The following is a 26,649-nucleotide window of genomic DNA, read 5'->3' on the forward strand; positions in this document are numbered from 1 at the left end:
ATTGATTTCACATTGAGATTTTGTCAAACCCTGCCCTCACTATCACTTCTCTCCTGCTTCTGCTTAAACTGTATGATTACACTCAGTTGCTTGTACAGAATTCTTGCACTTCAGCTTCAGCCTGTTTCTGTGCACAAATCTAAGCAGAAGGAAGGGCCCTTTGAGTATGAGGGCAGCGTTTTACAAAATCTGAATGTGAAATCAATAAGCCATGCTCTCAAATTGAAAGACCTTGCTCTTGAATAAAGATATGAAAAATGTCCCGCAGACCTCCTTATAGAAGATTGATGGAAGCTCTTTGTCCAGAAGCCCCTGGCAGCCCCTCCAGGACGCCTGTGAGGAGCTGTAGTGAGATGAAATGGAGCAGAGTGGAGGGAGAGTTTTGTTCATGGACTGTTCATCAAGAGTCTCCAGGGAAGAAGAATCACAGCTGAGAGTTTCTGGTGGGAGATGATGTCATCTCTCCTCCTCACAGTGCAGCAGCACGTTCACCAACGTTAGCTGGAGGCTTTCACACTGACACCCAAAGCTTTGCTGGAGGACAGAAACACTGTGGGCTGGAAATGAATTATGAATCAAGACACTTAGAGGTCAGCGGCTTTGAACTCAGGCCTCCGTATGATAATACATGAGTGGACGGCACGCTGTAAAATGAATCAGGATTTTCTGTCTAATGAGGGAATGAAGTGAGGAGGACGTGTTTTCACCTTCAGTGGTTCTGTCTGTGATTGCAGAACTGTAAAAGCTGCAGAGACTGTCTGACTTTACAGACTGAAACAAACTGCTGCATTTGCCTCCTTTCTTGCATCACGTGATGTTAATGTCTCCTTCCAACACTGGTAAGATTTTAGTATTTTGCAAATAAATTAATGACACAAGCTAATGTGAAATAATTTTCGACCATCTGCCCACAAACAGTGACTCATTCCAAACAGTCGTCTGCTGGAAGCTTTGCATATTCATGCAGTTTGTTGCATGGAGCCATCATTCAAACAGATCCTGTTTTCTTTCTGCCCGCTTTTCAGTCTGAATCTAAATGATGTGTGATGAGTTCACAGTGTGTATATAATTCACACAGTGGGCTGTGAGATGGTCTGTGATTACAGTGTGTTAACTGATGTGACTCACACTGAAGACTGGCATCATGATTCTGTTACTCCACTTTGAAGAACTTGGAAAATGTAAAGATAACTATTAAATACACACACACACACACACACACACAGATCATGTGGTCATGAATCATGTATGACAGCATGCAGTGTGTCTGCAGAAATCATTTACATTCATCCACCTGACTGATGACTCCAACGTGAAACCGACTTCTCTCTGAGAACCAACGGACTCACTTCACTGACTGTGACAGTAAACTATATTTTTCATCAGATTGTTTTGGTGGGACTCAATCTAACCTTTGCTTTGTTTCTCTTGTTGCTGGCATATTAGAATGAAAACAGTTTTCTTCTCCTCTGTGCCTGAAATACAAATGAACAGTGTGAAGCAGGTGAGGAATGTAAATAAACCCTCCAAACGCAGTCACCTGTGCCATAAGGTCTCGTTTGTGGAAGCTAAACACAGATGGAAACTAAAAGGAAACAAAACTGACAACACAAATGCAAAAAATACAAAAATAACAGAAAATGTAGCTCCAAGCAGCTTGTTCCTTCTGTGTGAGGGCAAAGATCCAAAAACAAGTCAAGTCCACTTCATGTAGTGACATTACAGAAAACATCTGGTGGACAAACTTTCTTATTAGTAGAATTAAATCATCAGTTTGTCTCCCTGAGGATCAGCTGCTTTCATATTAACATGTGAGGATATTTCTGACTGTGATCATAACTGAAGCTTTAATGTCGCCACATTTGGATCAAATCTGACCATCAGGTCTTAGTCGAAGTATATTTCTGTCACATGACTTTGGTCTTCTGCAGATGCTCTCACTGCAGCTGAAGTTCAATAGAAAAACTAAAGGTCCAGCTTGTGTGGCTCTGTGAGAACTGGGATAAATCTGCTGTGAGGATTTCTTTGGGGTAAAATGCCACACGTGTCTGCACACAGATAACTGGATCTCTGCAGAGACCAACTAGACTCTCTTCACTTTGAGCTCTAACAGATATTGGTCCATACGGGACCAAACAGCTCCTATAGAAACACTAGAAGGACCTTTTTGTGTTTTAATTACATGTCAAAAGTAGAAACAGTGGCACTAATATTATCCACACACAGAGGACTGCCACTCTCACACACTCTCCTCTGTGGATGAGCGTCGGTAGGGGTCGCTATTGTCCGTGTGAAAGCAGCAGATGGAGCAGCGACAGAGTCTCCAGCTCTTGTGTTGAGCAGCATCGTTCAGACTGGGATTTCTTCCTCCGCTCGGCTTCGTTTGCAGCGCTTTCTCTTCTGGAAATTAACCGCTGGAGACGGAGCTTCGTCGGGAAGAGCGCGGAGCTTTTGCACCTGGTTAAAGGACACCATGCTTTCCTTCTGGATACACACCGTGTGGATCCCCGGCGTCGCTTTCCTCTTTGGATTTCAAGGCAAGGGATCGTTTCATTCTTTTCATTTCATGTCCTGACGTTTTCCACTAGGAAACACCGGAGTTGAGAGGGAATTGACAGCTACCGTGGATGTTTATTGTGCTTCTGTCCGTCTGCTGCTGACTCGAGTTCTGAAGGTATGTGAAGTGACTTCCCTTCCTGAAAACAGCTGACATGACAGAGAGAGAGCTCCTCATGGAGGAGCCTGACACTTTACAGTCGAGCTCTGTTTGCTCTCAATCAAGTTAGTGATGAGTGGAGCTGAGCTGATCTGACATCAGTCTTCATGTCCAGCAGCAGTGTGTGACACAGAGAAGAGAGCAGCCTCAGAAGCTGATGGTCCAGCTGCCAGCTTCAGTAGAGTCTCCTCTCAGCAGAGGAGCAGAGGAGAGCACCAACATGTGGAGGCTGTTCCACTGTCAGCTCCACTCACACACTTCATTCATTCCTCTCTGATGTGTGTGTGTGCAGTTCAGAGGCTGGTGTGACAGAACAAAAGTCAGTCAGCTTGTGTAAATTGTCAGATTCGTTCATTTCTATCTCAGTTTTGGTTCTCAGCCTGCTTGAAATACCTTCATGTCTTCACACACATCTCTTCTCTTTGACTCATGATGTCTGCAGCGTAGATTGGATCAGTCAGTCTTCCTCTGGTGCTGCTCCTGTGCTGGCAAAGACTCTTATTAGTGTGGAGTGTGTGTGAGGTGGATGAGACAGTGTGTGTGATACACTTGAGTGAAGGGAGGAGGAGGAAACAGTGTGTGGTGTGAAACAGGAGGAAGAGGCAACAGGATGAAGAGGAGAAAGGGTGGATGGAGGATGAGGAAGATTTAGTTTTCTCGTCTTCTCTCTCGTCTGCTTTTGTCATTAAATGTCAGCGATGATTCCTTCCAGACTGGAAGTCCAGCGGCTCTGAAATGAATTGTGAACGTTTGGTAAAGTGATGGATCGGCTGCTCAGTTTGACTTCATGAGGAAATCAGTTTGGGTGAGAAAACACTATCAGGTCTTCAGGGTCAGTGTTTGAACCAGCAGAGAGCAGTTCGTCAGTTCAGGAGTTAAAGCGTTTCTGTGCTCAGTGGAAATGAAAACACTGATGTTTCAGACCAACATAAAGACCTTCACCTCTCGCTGATGTTCCTTTAAATGATAGAAATCACTGGATTAACATCACACTCATTTGGTTCATGAGTTTTGTGTTTGTGTGTTCATAAAAGTTGTTCAAACACAGAACAGGAAGCAAGTCTCTGTGTTGAGGTTATTGTCATGTCCAATGAGCCCTGAAGTGCTTTTCCAGCCTGTCATGTCTTTAAACGTGGAACACTCAGCGCCTGTAGGCCTGAAAAGTGTCTGTAAAAGGTTTTCTTCTTCACATCCAACAGAAGCTGGACAGTGTGTTTGCTGCAGCAGTGGTTTGAGGAGCTCAGCACATAAACACACATGAAGCACACAGACACACAGCAGTCAGAGTGGACAGAGGGTTGATATGAAGGAGGAAATCACTGTTAGTTGATGAGTCAGAGACACCAGGACCAGGACAGACCTGAATTCCAGGTGCTGACTGGACTCACTCAGCTTCTCTTTGTGTGTTTTTTCTCTCTCAGTAGGAAATAATGTCCTTTTATGCTCATCTGCTGTGAAGAAGAGAGGGAACATAATAAGAGTTGAATCAAAGATCCATAGTTTCCCCATAGACCCTGTTTGCTGCTGGCTTTTCAAAGTGCAACCAATGAGCAGGAGAGAGACGGAGAAGAAAATGCTGGAAGAAGTGAACATTACAGAAACAGTTTGTGATCATCAGTGAGATCAACATGTATTTGCACTGTGACAACGAGCAGCGACTGTCAGTGATATTCAGTCATGTTTGTCGGTTTCTTTCGTTCCACAGTGGATAAAAACATCCTCATCTTCCTCCCCGGCTGCAGGTTTAAACAGATCATTTGCTGTAAAAGTTGTGCTTCAGTGATTCTGACATCTTTTGGTGATTCGGTGTTGGTGGGTTGGGAGTCTCTGACCGTAGAAACATGCAACACATGAATGTCTTTTCTTTGGCAGCAGAGGACTTCATGGTGGATTCAGGGAAGAGAAATTCATCGTGCATCAGAGCTGAAGAGTGCGCGCTCCTCTTCCTCTGACTCTGCTGGTGGTTTTTAGATAAACTGTTTGTCACGACTGAGTTTCAGGCTCTGCTGGTGTTTTCTTCTCTTTTACTGGCAGAAACAAAGTCCCCTCATTGACAGAGAAAAGTGAGCTCGTGAGGAGTTCTGGTTAGCAATGAAAGGTGGTTTGGTCTTGGCTTTGTTCATCAGGCCTGTTGTGATTTTGCTGAAATCAGGCTTTATCCGATGGACCTGATTATTCTGAAAGTGTGGATCAGTCAGGAGATGTTCTCTGGGTGCCAAAACATTTAGTCTGGTGTTTCCTTTAATCTCCTCGGCCATCTTTGCTGTGAAGTTCCTCACCTCGGACTCTCTGGAAGATCCACAGTTGAATCTGGACACTTTTGTCCTTTTAATGGAACTTGTTTCCTTCTGAAGAGAAAGGGGGTTCGTCATCAGTGAGGTCTGTGTTTGTGTTGCTTCATGTTGTTTTAACTTCTTACAAAGACACTTTACTCTGTCCTGAAGCACCAATGGGATCTGAGAGTACATTTAGCCTTTGATGGCTGTAATTATGTGTGTGTTCTGAATGCCTCCAGGTGTGTGTGCAGCAGCGAGGATGAAGCACTTTTCTGCCAAACTGGATGTTTTAGATGATTGGATGAATAATAATAATAAGTATTATTACAGCAGTCTTATGGTCCAGGCTGCTGTATATTGGAGCTCTTTCAGAGGAAGAGATGGCAGCTGAAAGGCTCGTGCTGCTGAAGGTTTGTTAGGTTAAAGGATTTGTCAGCAGGGGTGAACAAAGCACAGGTGAAAGAACATGAGAGCTCTGTTCTTCATGACTGTGTATGGTCACATATCCACTGTGATCAAACCAAAAGCTTGTGTGGATTTGGATATCGCTGTGTCTGCAGCTGGAGGACGCTCCCCCAGTCTGTCTGTGCCTCACTCCTCAGAGGAGTTTGCATGTTTCCAGAGACAGAACATCACCTGACCTGAGCTGAACGATGTCGATACACAGTTGACCCTCTAACATTGGACGAGTGATGCTGTGATTTGACATTTCTTCCAAACAGAGGACCAGTACTAAAAGGCTGAGGATGAATACATGTAGTTTTATATATGTAGTGTGTGATGTTCCACAGGGATGGACTCAGGATTTTACTGTATTGGTCCTGTGCTCTTATTAATACTCCTGCTGTCTCTGTTGTCAGTGAAAGAGGAGCCTTTCAGCCATTCAGTCACAAATATGCAACTCTCTGATGACCTCAATATGTTTCATTTTTCAACACAACACGAGTCACATTTTAAGAAAATGGCCTTTAACACCTGAAGCAGTAAAGTGTTTGTTTTGGTTATAATGAAGCATCCCATAATAAGTGAGGCTGTGAATAGACGGTGGTGCAGTAAATGAATCCTGACACTATGCGTGCCAGTTGGACTGACAGCAGAAGGAGAGGCGTCCTCCCTTCAGCTGTGGTTGTTGTCAGGTGCTTCTAACAAATCCCTGCTGCCTGTGAACACAACAACAACAACAACAACAACAACAACACAACAACAAAAGAAGAAGTTCTCAGTCTTATTGGATAAGAGATAATTCATAAAATCACAAAATTTTAGGGAGCACACACGGAGGATCGTGAATTACTTTTGCCTCAAAAATCAATTCACTTTATTTGCTGACGTCTCGTCATCAGAGTGTCTTTGTCAGCAAACAGCAGAGTGCTGAAAGTGTTCGCTTTCTGTCACACTGAGCAAATAAATGACCAGATGTTTGTTTCTGTAGTTAAGAGCCAATAACAATCAGAGGTGAGAGTGTATTATGGGATTACAGGATTAAAGCCTTTTGCTTGGTTTAAGTGTTCACCCATTAAATACATCCACACATGTGCTTTCTATTAATCCTTCATTCAAACAGGTAATCCTGTTGAAGAAAACACCTCTGATACTGCGTCATGCTGCTGATCCACATTTCAGTGAATTTCCCAGAATGAAGATTCTGTCATTTCTCTGGCTGATCAGTGGATTCAGATGTTTACAAAAGAGAGCAGAGGACTGAAGCCAGCAGTACATTTCCAGTCTGTTGAGCTGTTATTGAATATGTGCCACTATAATAACTGGAGGCCTGTTCATTTCATGATGTCCAGCCGCTGATGAAGGAAGTATCCACGTAAATTAGTCACATGATTGAGAACAAAGCTTTCAGCCGGACAGGCTGCACTCATTGCACCGATCAAACCAAATAGTCTCAATTCTGCCTTTTTGCCTCTGCAAACAAGCCAGATCTGGTTTTGTTTGGAGGACTCTGTCGTCCATATGGACCGGACAGACAGCTGAGTCTGGATCTCCAGTTCCACCTGCGTCTCCTCTGACAGGACGTCAGTCCTGTTTCAGTCACATCATGTAGAAATTGACGTGTTGGGACACACATGAATTTGACATGTGAACAGTGGTTTTCCATGTCCCCCCTGCAGTGTGGACACAGTCCTCCAGTGTTCAGCTCATAAATCCAGACTGAGGAGAGGAATGGTTGTGTTGACTCATTCAGTCTGTTTCTAGCTGGAAGTCAATGGGCTCTCTGACTGAAGGCAGTGGATAAACAGCTTTGTTACAGTCTGTGTGTGGGAGTCAAAGTGTGTGTGTGGAGGCCTGTGTTTCATGTTTTTACTCTCACTTTACTCTCTTGTTGTTCAATGTCACACAAACTTTGAGTTTGTCTCGTTTGTGTGTTGGTCCTCTGTGTGTGTGTTTCTTCTCTTTCACTGTGTGATGCCATTACTTGACTCCTTTGTGGTCAGTGGAGGTGAACTGAGCGTCCTGCAGTCTGTCCGTCCTGGCTGGACTTTCACTGTTCATGTCATCTGCTCGTCTCCTGGCAGTGGGATCAGACTAAGCTCTGGTAGATAAACTCCTGCAGGGTCATAGCAGCAGTGTGTGTTACACTCTGTCACTGTGTGTGTAATTCACCCCATATCTGCACCCTCACACTAATACACACTGATATCAAAAAGTCCCTGTGAGTCTTGTGTCTTGTTGGACAGTCGGTGAAACTCTTTGGTGGATTCTCGGCTGAACAGTGATGTGTTGTGTGTGGCTGCCACAGGACGGTCCTGTCACATGTGCAGGTGTTGCACTTGGAGGAAAATCCAGTTTATTTCATTGGTGGTTGCTGATCTGTTCTTGAACACAACAGAGAAAAGACTTTGTCTGTGTAACGCGCCTCACTGCATTTAGTTGACGGTACTTTGACACATTATCAGGATATTTTGTTCCTGAAGCCAAAAACCTTTGGAGCAGAATCCTGCCTCTGGTTCACAGTCATTTGTCTTTTCTTTCTTTTCTTCTTTCCTTTTTCTGAACCTCTTCAACCTCTCCTGACCTGCTGTTCTCTGCTCTCTGCACCACATAGAAACTCAGAGAAGAACACATCCATGATGTCCACCAGGGACAGTCTATCATCTTAAGTTGGACCAGATTTTACTTGCTGTCAGTTCAGTAATTCTCCCTGACTCATTGGCTGGAAGCTGTGTGTGGGTTTGTGAGCCGCTGATCTTCATCACTGCCTCTGAACACAGCATCAGGTTTATTGTGTGATTCCTTTGGTTTGTACCAGACTGTGAAGCTCTGATTTGAAACCTCTTTACTTCAGAGTCACACAGCAGCTCAGCTGTGGTGGACAGCCTCATGTGATGCTGTCTCTACCCTCAGAGGGAGAGGGGGACAATGTCTTTGTCTCAGCCAGAGTCTGCAGGGCTTGTTGTCTTCTGCACTGGTTGGTTGGAGGGTTGAACATCCCACATATTCTTGAAGCAGAGCGATGAAATAATCAGGGATTAAGAGGGGATGGACAGAGTTAGACAGCAGACAGATGCTCTGTTGTCTTTTCCTCATGAAAAGCAGCAGCTGAAAAGCAACAGAGGAGCCTGAAGGCATCATCCAGCCTGTGCAGCCACACAGCCTCAGGGAGGATTTAGTGAAAACCGGGGAATGACCTCTTCTTCATTCACCTGTGTAGCTGTGTAGTGTCACAGTTTGAGGATGTTTTCTTCCTTTAAAATCTACACATTTTCCAGCCGTTTCATTTGAGTTTGTAGCAGCTCTATAATTGATGCTGTCATGAATAATTGCTGCTTTTCCCCTTCAGGCTTCATGGTTAGTCATTTGGTTGTGTTCATCATGATTATCAGTGTGTGTTTGCTTGACGTCTGCAGAAGTTCTAGCTGCTGAGCTGCTGTTGACAGTATTTATGAACGAGTCAGCCTTTAACAATAATTACCACTGCTGGAGATTATTGCATTTATCCCATTTTGTTTATTTCATGTCATCACTGGAAATGTGATGGAGCGACATTTCCAGTCATGAGGTGAATCAGCGTCATGTCTGCCTCTTCTCTCTCCACCTGTAGATGAGCATTTTTGAGAGGTGAAACGTTGAATGAGCCTTATTCCTGCCAGGTGGACGTCACAGTCACGACAGGAGGCTCCTCATCACTGTGTGGAGTCACTGTCAGTGATGTTTGCTCGTTCTAGTTTGCTGCTCAGAGCTTCATCTTCACAGAGAAGCTGCTTCTCCTCATATTATCAACTTCCACACCTCCTCACCTCTGTCCTCTCATGAGTCACAGCTGGAGTTTACGATGATGTCCTGAAATAGTGTTACTTCTATTCTCTGCCTGCAGACCATCAGATGTGTGAAAAGAGACAGATTGTTGGTCAGAGGAAGCCAGAAGTGTTATTTCACATCATCTCCTGTGATGTGAAGGACTCGATAAGGAGACACAAAGCAGCAGTGAGAAGCTGTTATCAAGTGAAATGCAGCCATGAATCCAGCAGAGAAGAGGAACACTTGGCTGATTTTGCCTTCATGGTCTCATTTGTTGGAGTCTCATTTTCATCTCATGTGGTGTTCACATCTCTGTTCACAAGGACTCCTCTGAGAGGACAAACATGTCTCACTGTCTTTGAATGATCCAGTAAATTCAGACAGAGTCAAACATGCACAGCAGCGTGTTAAATGTCTTTTCATGCAGATCAACACATTGTTAAACTGTCCGCTTCATTTTTGTGGAGGCGCCTTAAAGTCACAGTTCAGCTGAATGTAAAGTGCTCACAGTGAAAGTGTTTCATGGCTGACAAACAAATGACAGAAGGTGGATCTTTGTGGGAAACATGACATGAAGAGAAAGAACACACGAAACCTGAGAGTGAAATCTTCACAGTCTGCTCTCCTCTTTTTCTGTCTTTCAGGTAAGAGTGGCCAGTTTGACCCTGCACTGTGTGTGTGTGTGTGTGTGTGTGTGTGCGTGTGTGTGTGTGTGCGTGTGTGTGTGTGTGTGTGTGTGTGTGTGTGTGTGTGTGTGCGCGCAGTGATGAGGACTCCACCTCCTGACCTCCACACTGGACTTCAGCAGAGACAGTAAGACTCTACATTCAGAGTGTGTGTCAGTGTCAAAGCCTTGTTGAAGACTGTTTTGTGTGTTGAGTCAGATCACTGAGAACTGACCTCCATCATTTCCATCTGCAGTCCAGAGCTGAGTGACACCAATGTGTCACATGAAGCTCTGTCATCTCTCAGCTGTTGTCACAGTGCTTTGAGTTGCTGTGTGCTGGACTGATTTAATACACGCTCTGTTAAGAGGTAGAAGTTGGCGTCTTGCCTCAGCTTACGTTCCCGAATGTGCTGATGTGTGTAAAAATGATCAAATCCTAATTCCTGCTCTCCGCTCTTCAGCCAACACTTTACATTTCTATCTGTGACACAGCTGTTGCCTTTCCTGAGGTGATCACACACCATGGAGACACAAAGATGGAGCTTTAGAGAATCTCTCTCTCACTGTGTTTTCTATCTTTGCCTCTTTGGCTTTCCACCATCACATCAACCTCCTCATGCAGCTCAGTGACGAAGAGGCTTCAAAATTAGTTTGGGGCTCCACTGACTGCTGTCTAATTAGACAGTGTTGGGAGGCTGCTGTGCAGTGATGGTTCTGGTTGTTGTGTTTGATGAAGAAACCTGGTTGGGTCAGAACTGCTGTCTCTGTCGTCTGTGAGGGAACAGCCAGTTCCTAAATGTGCTCTGAAGCGTCACATTCGCTCAATATGCAGACAGTTGTGAGCAGCTGGACACCATGTGGATGCAACAACTTCACACTGGACGCTGAAATGTCTTGTTGTTCCTCTCCCAAATTATTTTCTCTATATTTATTCTAATGATCAGAACTGATGAGAGACAGGAAAACAACAAACAATGACTGCATCCATTCTTTGTGAAGGATTTACTGCTCCAAAAACCACTGGAGGCACTAACAAAAGACAGCATTTCATTCATGGAACAAACTGTGACGGTAGCTTATCTGAAGCCAAATTGCTTTTGCCACTGGACAAACAAACATGGTGTCGGAGCAGTCTGCTCCATCTGCCCTCTTATTACTACACCTGTATGTTATTACCCAGTCTGGGCCTCATGTTTGTCTCATTAATCTGAAGCAGTAGCAACATCTCAAACTCATGTATATTTAATGAAATGGCCGAGTGTTTAACACAGTCACAGATTCTCCACAGAGCAGTTGAGATTTACAGCAGTGGAACTAAAAAACAAGATATTTTTGCTTCATTGATTTATCAGCTTTGTGTTTCCACCATCAGACATGACTGAGCCGATAATATTCTGATTCTTCGTCACATCGTGTCACTTGTGTTCCATTGATCCACTGCAGGTGGTCATAAATTGAGCTTCTCTTCTTTAATGAGACTCAGTGCTGCTGCAGCCATGTGAGCTGTTTTGTCATCAAATATTTGATGTTTTAACTGTGACTTTATTCTAACGCTGAACATGATGAAGAAGAAAACCTTGTTGAAGATGAAGAAGATGATTCTTTGATCACTTTTATTTTTGCAGCGTTGCTCACATCAAACAGGGAGAGTGTGTGTGAAGAGGAGCACAGTAACACTCTCTCCCAGTCATTGTGGGATCAGATCAGTGTTCTGACTTTTTATGGCTTTCAGACATTAAATAAAGCAAATTAAAGGGAAATTAAGGTCCAACAAGCTGCTGTGTTCAACTATTAGAATGATTTCATCAACATAAACCCAACGTCAAGATTACAATATCAGTTTATTCACATGTTCATCAGCACTGCCTTCTGTGTGTGTGTGTGTGTGTGTGTGTGTGTGTGTGTGTGTGTGTGTGTGTGTGTGTGTGTGTGTGTGTGTGTGTGTGTGTGTGTGAGAGACATCTGCTCTACAGTTCAAGTGTTGCAGCACCTGCTGGAGGATTTTAATGGCATCCTGCCAGGCACACCGTGTGTGTGTGTGTGTGTGTGTGTGTGTGTGTGTGTGTGTGTGTGTGTGTGTGTGTGTGTGTGTGTGTGTGCTCCCATCAGCAGATACTTACAGTCCGTTCATGCCTCTGCTGATGTTTTTTGCAGATTTCTACCTGCTTCATTCTGTAGTTTGTGGTTGTGGTTTCTCTCCAGCTCACAGTCGTCCTCACATTCTGGTTTATTAGTAATTATATTGTGATGTCGTCCGCTGCTGTGTGCGTTATGTTGATGTCGTGTCTCAGTGATGTGTGTGTGCTGTGTTTCGTTGTATCCAGCTGTAGTGGAGAGTCATTGCCTCTGGCAGCGTCTCTTCTCTGCTGCTTGGATTCATTCAGAGAGATTCCCAGAGAGCAGAGCATCATCAGTCAGACACAACTGTGTCACCTTGTGTTCCTCTAGATGGTTCAGTCTCCTCTGACACGTTTCTCTGACTGTCATTTATTTACTTTCACACAAGGTGAACCTTCATTGATGACAAGCAGGTGAACATTTCACTGAACAGCTCATTGTTCTGTCTGGATGTTGAACACTGAAATGACCAACAGAGACATTGTTTAGACTGACAGCATCATTAATGTGGCCTTCACTGAGTCAAGTTACAGTTTCACTCTCAGACTTGAACAGTGTTTTTTGAAGTCAGTGGGGTCAAACAGTGGAGATTATTGTGGGTTTGTTCTCTGAACCAAAGCACCACACTGATGACAGATTGTCAGCAGTGACACATTCATCACAGTTTGTCTAATGTGTTGTGAAAATCATCAGTGTAATATTAGAGCAAAGTCAATGATGGTCAAAGCAGCTATTTGCTAACATGATGCATCTCTGCTAACTGCAGTGATGTTGTTGTTTCGCAGTAATGGATTCACTGTGTCACATCATGAACAGAACAACTCTTCAGTATCAGCTGAATGACGACCATGTTTCTGCTGCTCGCTGTGACTGTGGGTCATTAGTCGGTCTGGTTCACGGGTCGTGAAACGTTCAGGTGCAGCTCAGTAGACTGATGTAGTCTCTTCTTGGACAGGTCGTGAGACGAGCTGTCAGTCCATAACCTGACTTACATCAGTCCATTTGTGCAGCCTCCGTGCTGTCGATCCTCTCACACACACTTTGATCCATGAGGGGGTTCAGCTGTCTAATACATAGTAAGCGAGTGACAGTTAGGAAATACAGTGTAATAATAATATTAGCAGTCAGTCCACAGTCTGACACTCACCTGTTCACTTCTGCACTCCAAACAATTACATCCATTACACACAGAGTCCAGTGAACACACACATACACCTGCAGCTTGCTGATACGCACACACATTTCTCATCACACCCCCTCACTCGGGCTTTAGCTGTGTGAGTACAGCAGCTAAATTAGCATAATAAATTGATCTCACACTCTTCATCCAGCCTGTACAGCCTCATAGCTCCAAAGCTCAAACCAACTCTTCATCTTTAATGTGTCCCCTGCTGTCAGCATTGTTAGCATGGCTGACCACTCTGAGCACAACTTGAATCATGTTGGCATTGTTTTCAACCCTGAGGACGTTAATAGCTACAGATGGTGACCCTAAACACCAGCAAGTAGCACTGAGAGTTGAAATCTTCCAGCGGCATTGTTTGGAAAAATAATTGTGTCATAAAATAATGTCCACATCATGTTTTGTTTAACGCTCTGATTGGCCTGCTGCTGGTGTTCAGTTGTAGCAGATGGTTAACACACAGTGGGTGGATGGAGGACTCTGGAGGTTCAGCTCAGCTCCTCCACCTCCATAAAGCCAACTAACCTTAAACTCCAACCAAAGCACAGACAGACCTCTGATTTAAAGTCCTACTTTCCTCTCTTGCTAATGATATTGACTTGGATTTTATTATTCACAGAACTGAACTGCATCCCCTGCTCACATAAATAAATGTTATGTGGATTCATTGGAAATCACAACACAGCAGAGATTTAGGGAGGTTCCATTTGCTGTTAGTGTATTAACAAGATTTTCATGTTAGTGAGGAAATCAAGAGCTGGAACAAACACAGGATCAGCATCTGTGTTTAAGAGCAAACTGAACTGATCAGAGATCAGCTCTCTCCTTTGCTGAGCTTCATGCTCTTTTACAATAAAAACATCACCTGACAAGCTCTTGTATAGCATCATAGTCTTCTCTGAACAGCTGACTTTCTTTGTTTTGGCTGCGAGATAAGACTGAAAACATTTACTGTCCAAAACACTCAGTTAGTCTGTTCACCCAGAATGAGCTGTAGGTTTGTTTTAATTATTAAATATGTGGAAAGATGTGCAGAAAACATGAGAAAAAAAATATATGATCTGGTGATTAATATGAAGAAGAACTGATGAAATGAAAAGAACATTTGGACAAAGATTCTCTTCTCACGCAGCTCGTAGCTGAAGCGTTGTCAGAGAGCTCAACACACACAGATCCCAGACAACAAATGGTCACGTTCACTGTGAAAGGAGCCTTTTATGAGTTTGTTAGTTTTCTCAGAAATGTTGCTGATCAATATCAGAGCACATTTCTGCTCCCACTTGTTTTTTTCCAGATCAAATCATAGAATTGCTCCTTGTTCTCTGTATCTCGATAACTCGGCTTGCACAGCCTTTGTTGACCCTTTGATTGGATGGAGTTTAACTGAGAGGACCATCAGGTCTCAACTCTTTGTGCCTCTCTGTGTCTCATTGCCACATAAGACACTGACTCATTACACAGACTGAGACAGACGTCCACACATCTGCCAGTGAACTGATGTTGTCCTTGGCTTCTGTGGATCATCCACTCCATAACTTAGCTGACATGCTGTAAATGTACTGCTGACGTGTTCTGGGTGTATAGATAAGGAGGTTCAGGAGGTAAATGAGTGTGATTTGAGCCACAGGTGCAACCAGTTTCATTGTTCATCAGTATGACAGTATTTCAGCAAATACAAACAATCATGTGGCTGCATGGAGTTTGTTTCTTGAGTGCTGCCGACTTGCAAGAACCAGACTTTGGCTAGAAACTATTTTCGACTCCAAATGCAAAACTGAGAGCAGCTCGTATTGACGTAAATGTCTGTGCTGCTCATAGCTGAGACCCCACAAACAATCAGAGATGAATGAGCACATTAGTACATTTATGTTGACGCTAGTTCCAGTGTGTGATCATGCATGTTTTGACACTGTGATGCACTGTCCTGCATTTCCTGCTTCCCTTTTTATTCTTGCGATTTGTTGAGTGAAATGCTTTGGTGTGACTCTTGGCTGTGGTAATGAGCTCTGTCACTGGGAAAACGATGCTCAAAGACAGACTTGAAAAATGGTAAAGGTTGGAAGGGAATGATGCAAACCTGCAGAGACACAATGATGAAGCTGAGAGACGTCAGCAGGGAGAGAAATATTCTGGGTGTTTATCAGTCTGCTCATATAGCAGTCTGTCATCAGTCTCTCTCCTGGTTTTCACCAGGGTTATTCACTGCTCAAGAATCAAGGCCAGATCCAGGGCACATAGGAGGTAATCCAGTTGCATTAGTGATCAGGGTTTCTCACAGCTTCTCACCAGTCACTCTTTTACAGCCACCTTTCTCCCCACTGACTGAAAGCTTTGGCTCAAATATGAGACCAGCAGGTGTGATTTCCTGTAGTTGTTCATCTCAGAGCTGGTTTGGAAGAAAAAATGGTGTTCTGTCACTCTTCCACATAAAGAAGGAACTTTTTCAGCCTGAGCTATCAGAACATGACCAGTGTGTACCATGCTTTCTGTGTGCAGTGCATGCTGGGAGAGGCTGCAGCCCCCTGTAACCCTGAAATTGATGGACTGAAGCAGGAAGTGCAAACTCTCTGGTCTTTGTGCTACTGTGTCCCACAACAAGCTTGTGAAATACTTGTTGTCCATGTTTGGGGTTAGTGTTGTGGTTGGGATCAGAGTGTGTGCAGTCTCAGAGGAAGGCTTGCTCAGCAGAGTTCAGTTTAACATTGTGTTCAAACTGGAGACAACAAAAGGAGACAGGAGACGGACAAAGAGACATTGAGAGGAGGGGAAGAAAAGAGAGACAGGTATTCTAGGTATTAATTATAGTGCACTATATTTGGACTTTAGATGCAGTGACAGTGATACTGATCTTGGTGCCAGACTCTGTGTCTTTTTTCACACAGATGGTGTCTGTCTTACGTGAACTGAGTCCCTCTCAAACATTTTTGTCTCATGGTCTCAATAAAGCCAATCAGAGATCTGCTGCAAGGACTGAGACAAAAATCACAAAGCTGACTCTGAAATCTGTCCTCAAATGTCTTGTTAGAGTGAAGGAGAGTCACTGCTGTAATATGTGTCAATGCAGACAATGTGAATGTTCACTGTTTTTAGAAGGCTGGATGGAGGAAACTGTGCTCAGTGTTAGTTTCTTTATTTCCCTCTCTGTCTCTTCCCCCCTGCAGTGACAGATAGATGCATCAAGGCTTCATTACTTTCTTGCTGAAGTTCTGTATCATTTGTCACATCCATTATGCTGCATTCAGATTGTCTTTTATAAGTAAACTTTGGTTAAAAGCAAAAGAAAAATGAGACTCAGTCCTGGAAATTTGTTTGAGGAGGAGGAGGAGCAGAAAAAGAGTCAAAGAAGAGAAGAAAATAAAGACTTCAACATGTTTTTCCAGGAATATAACAGGATCCATCCTGTTATACATCCAGTAGTTCGTTGAGTATGAACAACTTCAGTTTTATGGTTGTTGATAAATGTTGCTTTGTCCAGCTGTCAGTATCTCTTAGAATTTGAAAAGAAATCTTGATTTGTTCATTTATTTTATTTTCTGATTTGTAGTTTAACAGGAAATAAAAGATAATTAGCGATTTCAATGTTGTCTTTGATGAGTTTTCATGAGCTAATTTCTAGTAGCTGCTGTTAAAATGTGATTTTTCAATGAGATTTAGAGCTGAAAGGGAAGGTTAAATCATCCGTGTACCAATTTGTATTATGAGGTTTGTTATTCAGGAAAGCAGCTGGACTGAAGGTTTTCTGTGAGATGTTTTTTAACCCACCTGCACTCTGAAATAGTAACGGTTGTCTGCAGAAACAGTATTCAGGTTGCATTAGTAATGGTTGATTTAAAAAGAAAAGTCTTTAATGGGTATAATCTATTAAAAAATCTACAGCAAAGCTGCTTCAGTTATCAAAGATTAAGTGAAATTGAAAGTTTGTCCCTCATGTTCCACCATACTGCAGTAAATCTGATGCTTGAATTGTTGCTGTGTGACTTCCTGCCATCCAAATACCTTCTCCTCCATCAGCACAGGACACAGAAAACACAGCAATAAGTCGTCAGTAAAGGAGGACAGAAGTGTGTTTGTCTTACTGTGCGTTCAGACCAAAAGAGGCAAAAGAGGCAAAAGAGGCAAGGACGCCGGAAGTTAATACATTTTCAATGAGAGCCCGGCGTCCTGAGCGGCCAAAGCGTAGCCGCCGTCAGCCGTGCGTCTAGAGCGGCCAAAGCGGCTAAAGCGTCCAAAGCGGCACCAGATGAAAAGTTGAAATTCGGTTAACTTTATGGTAATTAGCTATGACGCGGTTCAGCGGCAACCGGCGGCAACCAATCAGAGTAGAGGTGTCCTTCGCTTGAGCGGGCCCCAAAGAACAACGCATGTAACTTTGGTTCCTAGTTCTGTCATGGATGCCGAGAAATTGATCACTTGTGTGCGGGCACAGCACACATCACAGCGATGTCATCCAAATCCATGATGAGTCGATATGATTTTGAGGGTTAAACGCGCATATTTATAGTCGTCGCAGACCATGTTGATGATACAATAATAACAATTATGAGCGGGAGTTAATTTAATTCGCTAACGGCCTCACCCCATTTTCCCCGTTCTTCCAAAAAAGGAACACTCTTTGGCCACACACACACACACACACACACACACACACACACACACACACACACACACACACACGAACTTGACGAACTTGTATGACACCAAACGAAAGACAAGCAGACAACACCACATGCGTAATTGTGCACAGAGATGCTGCAGCTGAGACGTAAGGAGCGCGCATTTGCATCCGTGTGTGTGTGTGTGTGTGTGTTCTATAGGCCTAAAGAAAATTACCCCGGAGCCGGAAAACATAACAATCTTGTGGCCAAAGAGCGTTTTACTTTTTTGGAAGAACGGGGAAAAATGGGGTGAGGCGGTTATGACATTAAATTAACTCTCGCTCATAATTGTTATTATTGTATCATTAACATGGTCATTAACACGGCGGCATGGTCAAAATCATATGGACTCATCATGGATTTGGATGACATCGCTGTGATGTGTGCTGCTGCCTGCCTGTACACCTGAAGAAGACGCTTGAAAAACAAAAAAGAAGCACTTTTCACTGCTCACATCAAGATATTTTTGCTCTATTTAAATGTCAGTTAGTTGATAAAATGCTTTGTTGTGCAATGTGTCATCTCATTCAGATGAAGCAAGAAAGGCTTGCATGCCCAGGGTACGTCTTTGCCACAGAATTTTAGTATATTTCAAAGTTGTAAAAGTTTGATGTTGTGGTGGGTAAATCATAATGCCCTTTGTTAATTGCTTCCTCCTCAATACGTCAATCCGCTCGTGACTAGATGGTGATTTTGATTTATGTTCATGCTCTGAGATTTTTTTTCTTCTGTATTTAATGGCACACAAAACCTCCTATGCAACTAGGCATGCTTTAAACTGAAGGTGAACAACAGCAAGCAGCACTATGCCGCTGTCAAGAAGTCTGCTTTGCGGCTCCTTTAAATGACTAGCGCGATTTAACTTTGACGTCAGTCACGTGAAGAGCGACCAAAGCGGCTAAAATATTTTGCCGCTTTGGAAGCTGTCCTGTTTCTCGTGCAGCCTCGGGCGTCCTTGCCTCTTTTGCCTCTTTTGGTCTGAACGCACAGTTAGTAACAGACATGAGCCTTTAAATGAACCAATGAAAATGTTGCATGTGGTTCTGACGTCCTTTAAGTCTGCAGATTAAGTGTTAATTAACAGGACAAATGAAGCGTGGTGGAGATGTTAGAAGGATCCTGCTGCAGGTTATCAACAGCTGCACACACACACACACACACACACACACACACACGCGCACACACACACGCACACTCTAATCTCTGCATATTGAACTTTGCTGTTTAATATTATGTTGAATAATATATAAATGCCTTGTTATACTTTGTTAATTTGCCCCTTTAAAATTCTGTTTCTTTTTCAGAGTATTAGTTACTCTTTACTTGATACTTTGAATAACTAAATGTTGAGTATTAAGCAGCAACAGACTGCATGACGATCATGAAAGCATGGTGACAGCTGGACAGACAGTTGGCTGCTCAGAAGGACGAGTGCACGGGGAGTTCAGGCCTGGCAAGCAGAGCCGTGCTCTCACAAGAGTTCCCCATACCATGAGTACAGACTGATTTATGGAGGGTACCTGGAGCCAACTGACAGGGGGGCTCATTATCCAAACATGACTGATAAGTTCATCTGAACAAATGATGATAAGAGAGAAATCTAGAGCATGAAGCTGAAGAAGAGTCCTGTGCACAAGAGCACAGACGTGTGTGAGGCTGAAACTTCCCTGTTAGAAGTGTGCAGGGAGTCAGTCAGCTGAAAGGGAAGGTCTTCATACAGACAACAAGCAGTTGTGGAAGACAGCTGGAAGCATCACCTGCTTGTTAGAGTTGTTGCCATAATTAGTTTGAAATGTATTTTTGCTGTGCATCATAAAGTTTGTGTAACCAAGCAGAGCAGACAACACACACTGAGGAGTTTTGAGGGATTTGTGGGCTTCAGGTGCACCTCTGCCAAGTCATCTCTGTAAAGTGAAGAAAAGAGCTCAGAACAAAGGTGTGAAGTCCACTGATGTCACATGAATACTGACATGTTTTTACTGATCCATCTGAAGAAATTCAGCCTCTTTTTCTGACATTAATCAACAAAACAACATGATAGGATGACAGCCAATGTGAGTGGGTTGATGAGAGTAATGTAGGATCGACCCATTGTGCCTCCATGAATGAAAAAGAATCATTTACAGACTTTACAATATGTGCTCTGCCACTGACTCCAACATGACACTTGTCTTGTTGATGGATCACTGAAACTGTACTACACACACATGAATATTCATGATGAGCACACACACAGCATGAATGACGATGATGGAAACCAGGACTCATATCTGCAGAAATAAAGTGGAGAGAACAGACAACATGACTTCAGGTCAACATATGTTCTGCTAGATACTAAATATAAATTGTGTTTGAACCGTCTCAGTCTTCTCCAAAGTGAGTAAAGGCTGCAGGTGACAGTAGTTCAGCCTCACAATTCAAATGCAGCAACAACATCTGCTCTTTTTTCAGTGAGTCCTTTTCTCCATTCCACCTTAAAGCCATGTATGTTTGTGTGACATCAGTTTTAAGAGAATCCAGGCCGTCGTCCTCTGTACTTCATGCCCTTTAATTGAGACCGCTGCTGCTTTAATATTGTCTCTGGGAAGCAGCTGTGTCTTCAGGTCTGCAGTGTGATAATAAAATATGGATGCATTGCTTGCTCCCCTTGTCTTGTGTAGCCTCCTGCACAGCCCCTAAAATACTCCATTATTAATATCAATGCAGAATCTCCCACTTGGTGAGATCATGTCTCATCTATATGTCAGGTCCTTCTGCTCTCAGCCAGGCGGGACTAAGCTGCTTCTCTGTGCTAAACCTCATTCAACCTCTGACATTTTACCATTTTCACTGCAGATGAGATCTGCAGCAAAATGTTATCAGCATTTAGAAAATATTTCACACTTCAATTTCAACATTTAAAGGCTCATATTCCAATTCTTACAGTGATAATTTCAAGCCCTTCAGAAAGAGAGACAATTATCGAACTCAGTGTTCAGTGACATTATATTCCAAGCTAGTTGTTGTGCTCAAGTGAGATCAGATGTGAGAGCTGTGGCGCGACAGCAGAAGGTAAAGCAGATAAGACCCAGCTGTTCTGTAGCTGTACACCTGTAGATGGGAACAAACTATTTCAGCAGCCCTGACTCTCAGAAATGATGTTTGTATTTTACTAAACTGCTTTATAATTTGCTGCCTGGATGATGTTCAGAGGCAGAGTTCCTTCAAGTGACTGAAACAATAAATTTCTGTAGAGCAGGAGCTGCAGGGATGTGTTTGGGGTGGATGGTGGTCATACAAAGTGCAGGACTGTGACACCAGAATCCAGCGTTCAGGTCCAGACTCCTGATTGTGGTTAGGTTCAGGCAACAAAAGTGTTTTGGTTGAGGTTCGAGAAATGTTGTGATTTCAGTTAAATGCTCAAAAAAAAAAGTTGAATGTCTCAAGTCACTGCTGACTTTTTCTGTCTTTTTCTCTTTCCCCGACACATTTCTATCCATCCAATAGTTAAACTCTGGTCTGTTGAAGCTTGAGACAAAATATGAAGAAATATCAGCAGAAAGTCGGCTGAGCTAGAGAGGAGCAGAGCTGAAAACAGTCTGTCAGGAACAAATGAGGAAGTCTTACCCAGTTTCTTGAGCTGGATGTTGTGTCCATGTTGGCTCAGTGAAGATAGAGGAGTGACAGTGAAGACAGTTGTTGTTGAGCTCAACTTGAAACTGTACTGTAGTTTCAGAGTTGTAGTACTATCTGATATATATGTTGTTGTTACAGAAGATAAATCTGTAAATGTAGGTATATGTTGTATTTTGTAATAGCTGACAGTTTGTTTCCACCAAAGACAGAGACGTAGTCCTCAGTTCAGGTTGTCAGATGGAATGAGGTTTTTCTAAAGAGGCAGCTTATAGAGCCAAGATGTTGACGATGATGTCAGCATTCTAGAATGATGGTCATAACTGAGCATTCTCATCATGTGTTCTAGATCCTCCCAATTCAAACAAAGCTTTTTTTCTATCAACCATTTGAGCACAAACACCCACAGACAGTGTCTAAAGTTGCAACAGAAAATCAAAATAATGACTTTAAGCTGAGGGGAACTGAGCTGATGATTAATCTGTCTGGTTTTGTCTCGGAAAAAAAAAACAAAAAAAAAAAAAACAACCTACACAGAAAGTGCAGTATTATAATTTATTCTTCATGAATTCTTATGTCAAAACAATTAGTATTTATCATTGTACTGTTGCATTTTTACTTCACCGCAGCTAACAGCAACATAATAGCAGACATCAGGGTCACTCACCAGAGTCTCTCAATGTTAATGACTCGACTCGTTGACTCGTCCGTCAACATAAGCATTTGTTTTTGCCACTGACAGGCTCAGGTTGTTACAATAAATGTCTGATGACATTATAGAAAGGATCCCAACAAAATACCTTACAACTCCCTACCCGACAACTGAAGCTCTGGAAACAAGTCTGAAGTGAAGACAGGTGATGATGGACTCAGAGGTCATGACCTTCAGTCTTTGAGTTTGTGTGTCAAACAGGATAATAATAGTATTTGTTACAAACACCAACAACTGTACTGAATGTGCTTTGTGAAAATGGGTGAATTCAGCAGCTTGAACTGACTGTTCAGAGCAGAGGTGAAGTCCTTGAACTCAGCAGAAGTGATTCAAGAAGAAAATATAAAATCCAGTCAGTGGTTGTCAACAGCTCCTCCAACACAAGAGTTTCCAGATGAACAGGAAGCACAGAGTGACCTCTGAGACCCTCTTTACGTGAGTTCACCCTGAGAAGCACTGGATGGGAAAAAACATGCACACATACATTCAGGATGGTTTACACTCCACAGTGACCAGCAGGTCAGGTCCTCCATGTGTGAGTGATTTACATAATGTTTGGTCGACTCCTGAAATGCTGCAGAGTTCTGCATGTCCTGGTCTGAAGAAGCTGAAGAAACATACTGTGAATACTAAGATTAGTCTTCGCATTCTGCTGCTTTTACAGTCATTTTAAATCAGATATGTGTTTGAAAACTGAAGTCCTCTGACCACACCGAGCCATTCTACTATCTGTGAGAGAGTCTTCAGAGCTTGGGTGAATAAATGGAGTGAAGAATAAAGAGGAAAAGAAAAACGGACTGCTTCTGAATGAACAGAAGATGCTGACAGGGCAGAACTTCTCTGCTTTCATTTATTGGAGTTGATAATGAGATCAGTCTTCAGAAGCAGTTGATGATCTCAGCTGGACCTCCGTTCAGTAACACTCAGCACTGATTCATGTTCACTCAGAGGGTTATAGATTCAGGGTCAACTGCAGTTCATTTTCTGAGTGCAGAATCAATCGTGGTTGTGATGTCTCTGATAGTTTGATATGAGTCAGTCAGTGACACAGAAGGTGTGAAAGGTTCTGAAGAGGAACCTTTAGAGATTTCTCATCCTGAACCACGAGGCTCAGAGACCGACCAGTGTTGTTACCATCATCTTCTACAGTCCACCTGAGCTACAGCTGCCCCAGTGTGTGTCCTGTTTGTGGACTCATGGTTTTCCTTCAGCACCGTCCAGCAAAGGACACTGATGTGATGCTGTGCAATGCAGTTCACTGTGTTTAACCCAGTCCATCTCCTGACCCCTGTCAGCCTCATGGAGATCAACCTTAGACCTCCTGAGTCTTTATGACATTTAATCAGCCTGTTTCAGGGTAGTTTGGCAGTTTAAGGCATCTCCTGCAGACGTTTGATGTTAAAGAGTTGCAGTAACAGATGATGGTTTGCAATTTTGGATGATCATTACCTTCACAGCAGATTTTGGGGAAACAGAGAGAGGTGCTACAGGGGAGAGAGCAGACTTGTAGGTCAGAGGAAAGATTTTAAAGTTGACCAGACAAGAATCCTGACGTGGATCAGACTGATGAAGGAGAGTTTTCTCCTCTGTTTTCGTTCATGTTTCCTCATCCTGCTCTCTCCCTCTGTTCTACTTTCACCTCCTCCGTCCCTCTTTTTCTCTTCTGTCTTCAGATGTGTGTGTTGCAGAGGTGTGTGAAGGTTGTCCAGTCTGTCTGTGGTGACACACTCTTGACATGATCAGACTGCAGAGGAATGTGGACGATGTTTCCTTCTGAGAGATTTAGTGCCAACTATTAAATATCTGTGACATAAACTTCAGAGTGAGTTCATACTAATGGACCTGAGCACAGTTAACATTTTGTTCTGTCCAAGGACAAAATATGAGCTTGTTTTTAAATCACTGCAGTGTCCTTCTGTCTTTAGAAACAGTTCAGATCACCTGCATCCATTCATCCATCAATTCATCCATCCATCCATCCATCCATCCATCCATCCATCCATCCATCCATCCATTAATCCTGCAGCAGTTTCTCTGTCTCTTAGTGTGAGGAGAGTGCTGTTATTTGGTGTTTGATCTTGGTTCCTCATCTTCCTCCTCTTGGCTTGTCTGCATATCAAAGCCTCCAGCTGGAGCCCTGCCTGCTCTCTCAGACCTCAGTCAGCGTGTTGAACGTGTTCTTTGCCCTTCATGTGATCTGCTGTTGATCTTTGTTTCTGAATGGGGAGGATGGTGGTGTTTAATGTTGGGGTTTTGAGAATACTTTGACACTCTCACCATAGGATTGTATGTGTCATGTGATCACCCAGCAGGCTTTCTAATTTTTATGCAGCTACTCTTCCTCCTTTTTTTCTGAAAGAGATTGTGGGGAAACAGATGGAGGAGTTTGTGGTGAAAATGAGGAACCAGAAAAGCAGTTGTTCAATCATCTTTCTTTCAGTGTAACAGAGTGAAGAGTAAAAGTGTTGAGGAGCAGCAGGAACAAGACAAGAAAATAAACCTTCTGTGGTGAACTGAGACCTGTTAGATGCAATGATGAATGGTGACCCCACCTTAAATGATGAGTAACCCCACCTTTAACTCAGTTTGTGCAAACTGATAATGACAAATGTAGAACTTCTCTGAAAGACTGAAATGAGTTTGATTTCTAGCATAATGCTCAGAGGCTGCTGCACAGCAAAGGCACAATGCTGGGAAAGACTCAGCTTCTAGTCTAGTTTGTTCTGTTGAGTCCAGAAGCTGTTTGTAACCAGAGGTGGACATTGTTTGTGTTTGTCTGTCCTGCTACTCACTGACTGTTTCTGTCTGATGGTGACCTGAGTCAGCGCACTCTGGCCCCGCCCCCAAGCCCCACTAAAGCCATTAGCTTCCAGCATTTGATTAAACATGGCCATCGATTCCCACAGGAAATGAGTCAAGTTCAGCATCACCTGATCAGAGCATTCAGCTCCCTAATGGAGAGAGAGAGAGAGACAGAGAGAGAGAGCAGGGGTGGAGAGAGGGATTGTGGGAGTAGGAGTTCACAGTAACAATGGAGGGATGAGAGGTGGGAGAAGATGAAACAGCTTAATGTCAAATACAAACACACACAGGGAGAAACATCCAGCAGCCTATTGTTCCTGAGTCATTGGCAGCTTCCAGCAGCCTGAGGGCTTCACATATTGTTGCTTCAGCAATGAGGAGTGAAAATGTTTAAACATAAAGGCTGCTGATTTTATATCTGCTCTCTCGACAAAGGACGCTGAAAATTCATGAACCTCATTTATTTCTGCTGTACTTCATATTCTGCAGACGCCTTTTGCTCCTGCTTTTACAGTTCAAAATGTTCCATTATGTCCCTTTATTGTCAGATTTAGATGCAAATTCTCTGCTATATCGCTCAACATGATGTCTTCCAATGATGTGGGAAGAAAAAGGTGTATATCATGTTGTTTACTGTGGTTTTACGGTTGCATTCCAGTGGCTGTCCCTGCAGTGATTTACTGAGAGCTAAAATCTGAGTGGACACAGTGACAGGTGAAGACACACTATGTGTCCCACCCAAGGTTCACTCTCCACTGATTGTTCAGCATCAGGGTCTGTTGTTTTAATGTTATGTGTCGTGCTGGCAGCGTCAGGAGAGGCTCCAGGAGTGGATGTGACCCACAAAGAGGTGAAGGGAGACACAGCAGGCAGGAGGCCAGGAGAGAGAAACGCAACACAATCCTCTGCCAAGGTTACACACCTACACAGCTGCACACACAGACACACTGCCAGAGGTTACTCAGCTGGCTGCCATAAAGATTCCCACTATTAAAGCAAGTGAATGGCATTAGCAGCCTCTAGCCATGGCAAAGGACAAGGAGCAGCCTGTCACAGCAGGAGAGGCCATGATGGGAACAGTGAGGGAGCAAAGAGTCATAATCTGTCCCAAAGGTAAGATTTAAGACTGGCACCGGCAGAGATGGAGGTTTAAACATGACATCCAGCCACTGTGGAGCTGACGACAGCTACAGACGACTCCTCTCTGCTACTTTCTGCCACCTCCTCATGTTGTGATGGGGCTTTAAAAAAAAGAAAGGGACCCATATTGGCATCTAGTTTTCTTCTTCAGAGAAAAGTGTTAGAGTAAAAAGGTCAGTTGTGACAGCCAGTCAGTGATGATGAATCATAGATTTACATCTGAGTCTTCAGTAGCTGTTTCCAGCAGATCAACTCAAACACACTGAGTGTAGCAGCAGAGAGCAGAAGCAAGTGATTGGCTCTTAGAGAAAGTCCAGCATCAACATTTGAGTTGAAGGACCAAACCAGAGATCAGTGGACAGTGAACGCTGACTTGTATTGGTCAGGTGACCAGAAACATGTTGCTCTGTGTCTGCTGGACGGCCTCTCAGTGAATAACTTTTACATGACAGCATAAATATTCCCTCAAGCTGTTCTATCAGCAGCATCACAATGTTTCCTCTCGTGTGTTTAGATGATG

At 43.4% G+C, this 26,649-nt stretch overlaps 1 protein-coding gene across 2 annotated transcripts in view; it reads left to right on the forward strand.

Moving 5' to 3' along the window:
- Positions 1-2,335: 2,335 nt before the first annotated feature.
- Positions 2,336-26,649, forward strand: part of lsamp (limbic system associated membrane protein) — a 412,893-nt gene continuing 388,579 nt past the window's right edge. The window contains exon 1 of one of the 2 annotated variants that reach the window (XM_076734636.1): positions 2,336-2,537. In XM_076734636.1, the coding sequence (XP_076590751.1) occupies positions 2,474-2,537 (64 nt within the window). In that variant the 5' untranslated portion in view covers positions 2,336-2,473. Of the gene's footprint in view, positions 2,538-2,572; positions 2,675-26,649 lie in introns of those variants that run through there. The other variant, XM_076734635.1, reaches the window with a different exon arrangement.

This window comes from Chaetodon auriga, chromosome 7, assembly GCF_051107435.1.
Source record: "Chaetodon auriga isolate fChaAug3 chromosome 7, fChaAug3.hap1, whole genome shotgun sequence".
Taxonomy (NCBI): domain Eukaryota; kingdom Metazoa; phylum Chordata; class Actinopteri; order Chaetodontiformes; family Chaetodontidae; genus Chaetodon; species Chaetodon auriga.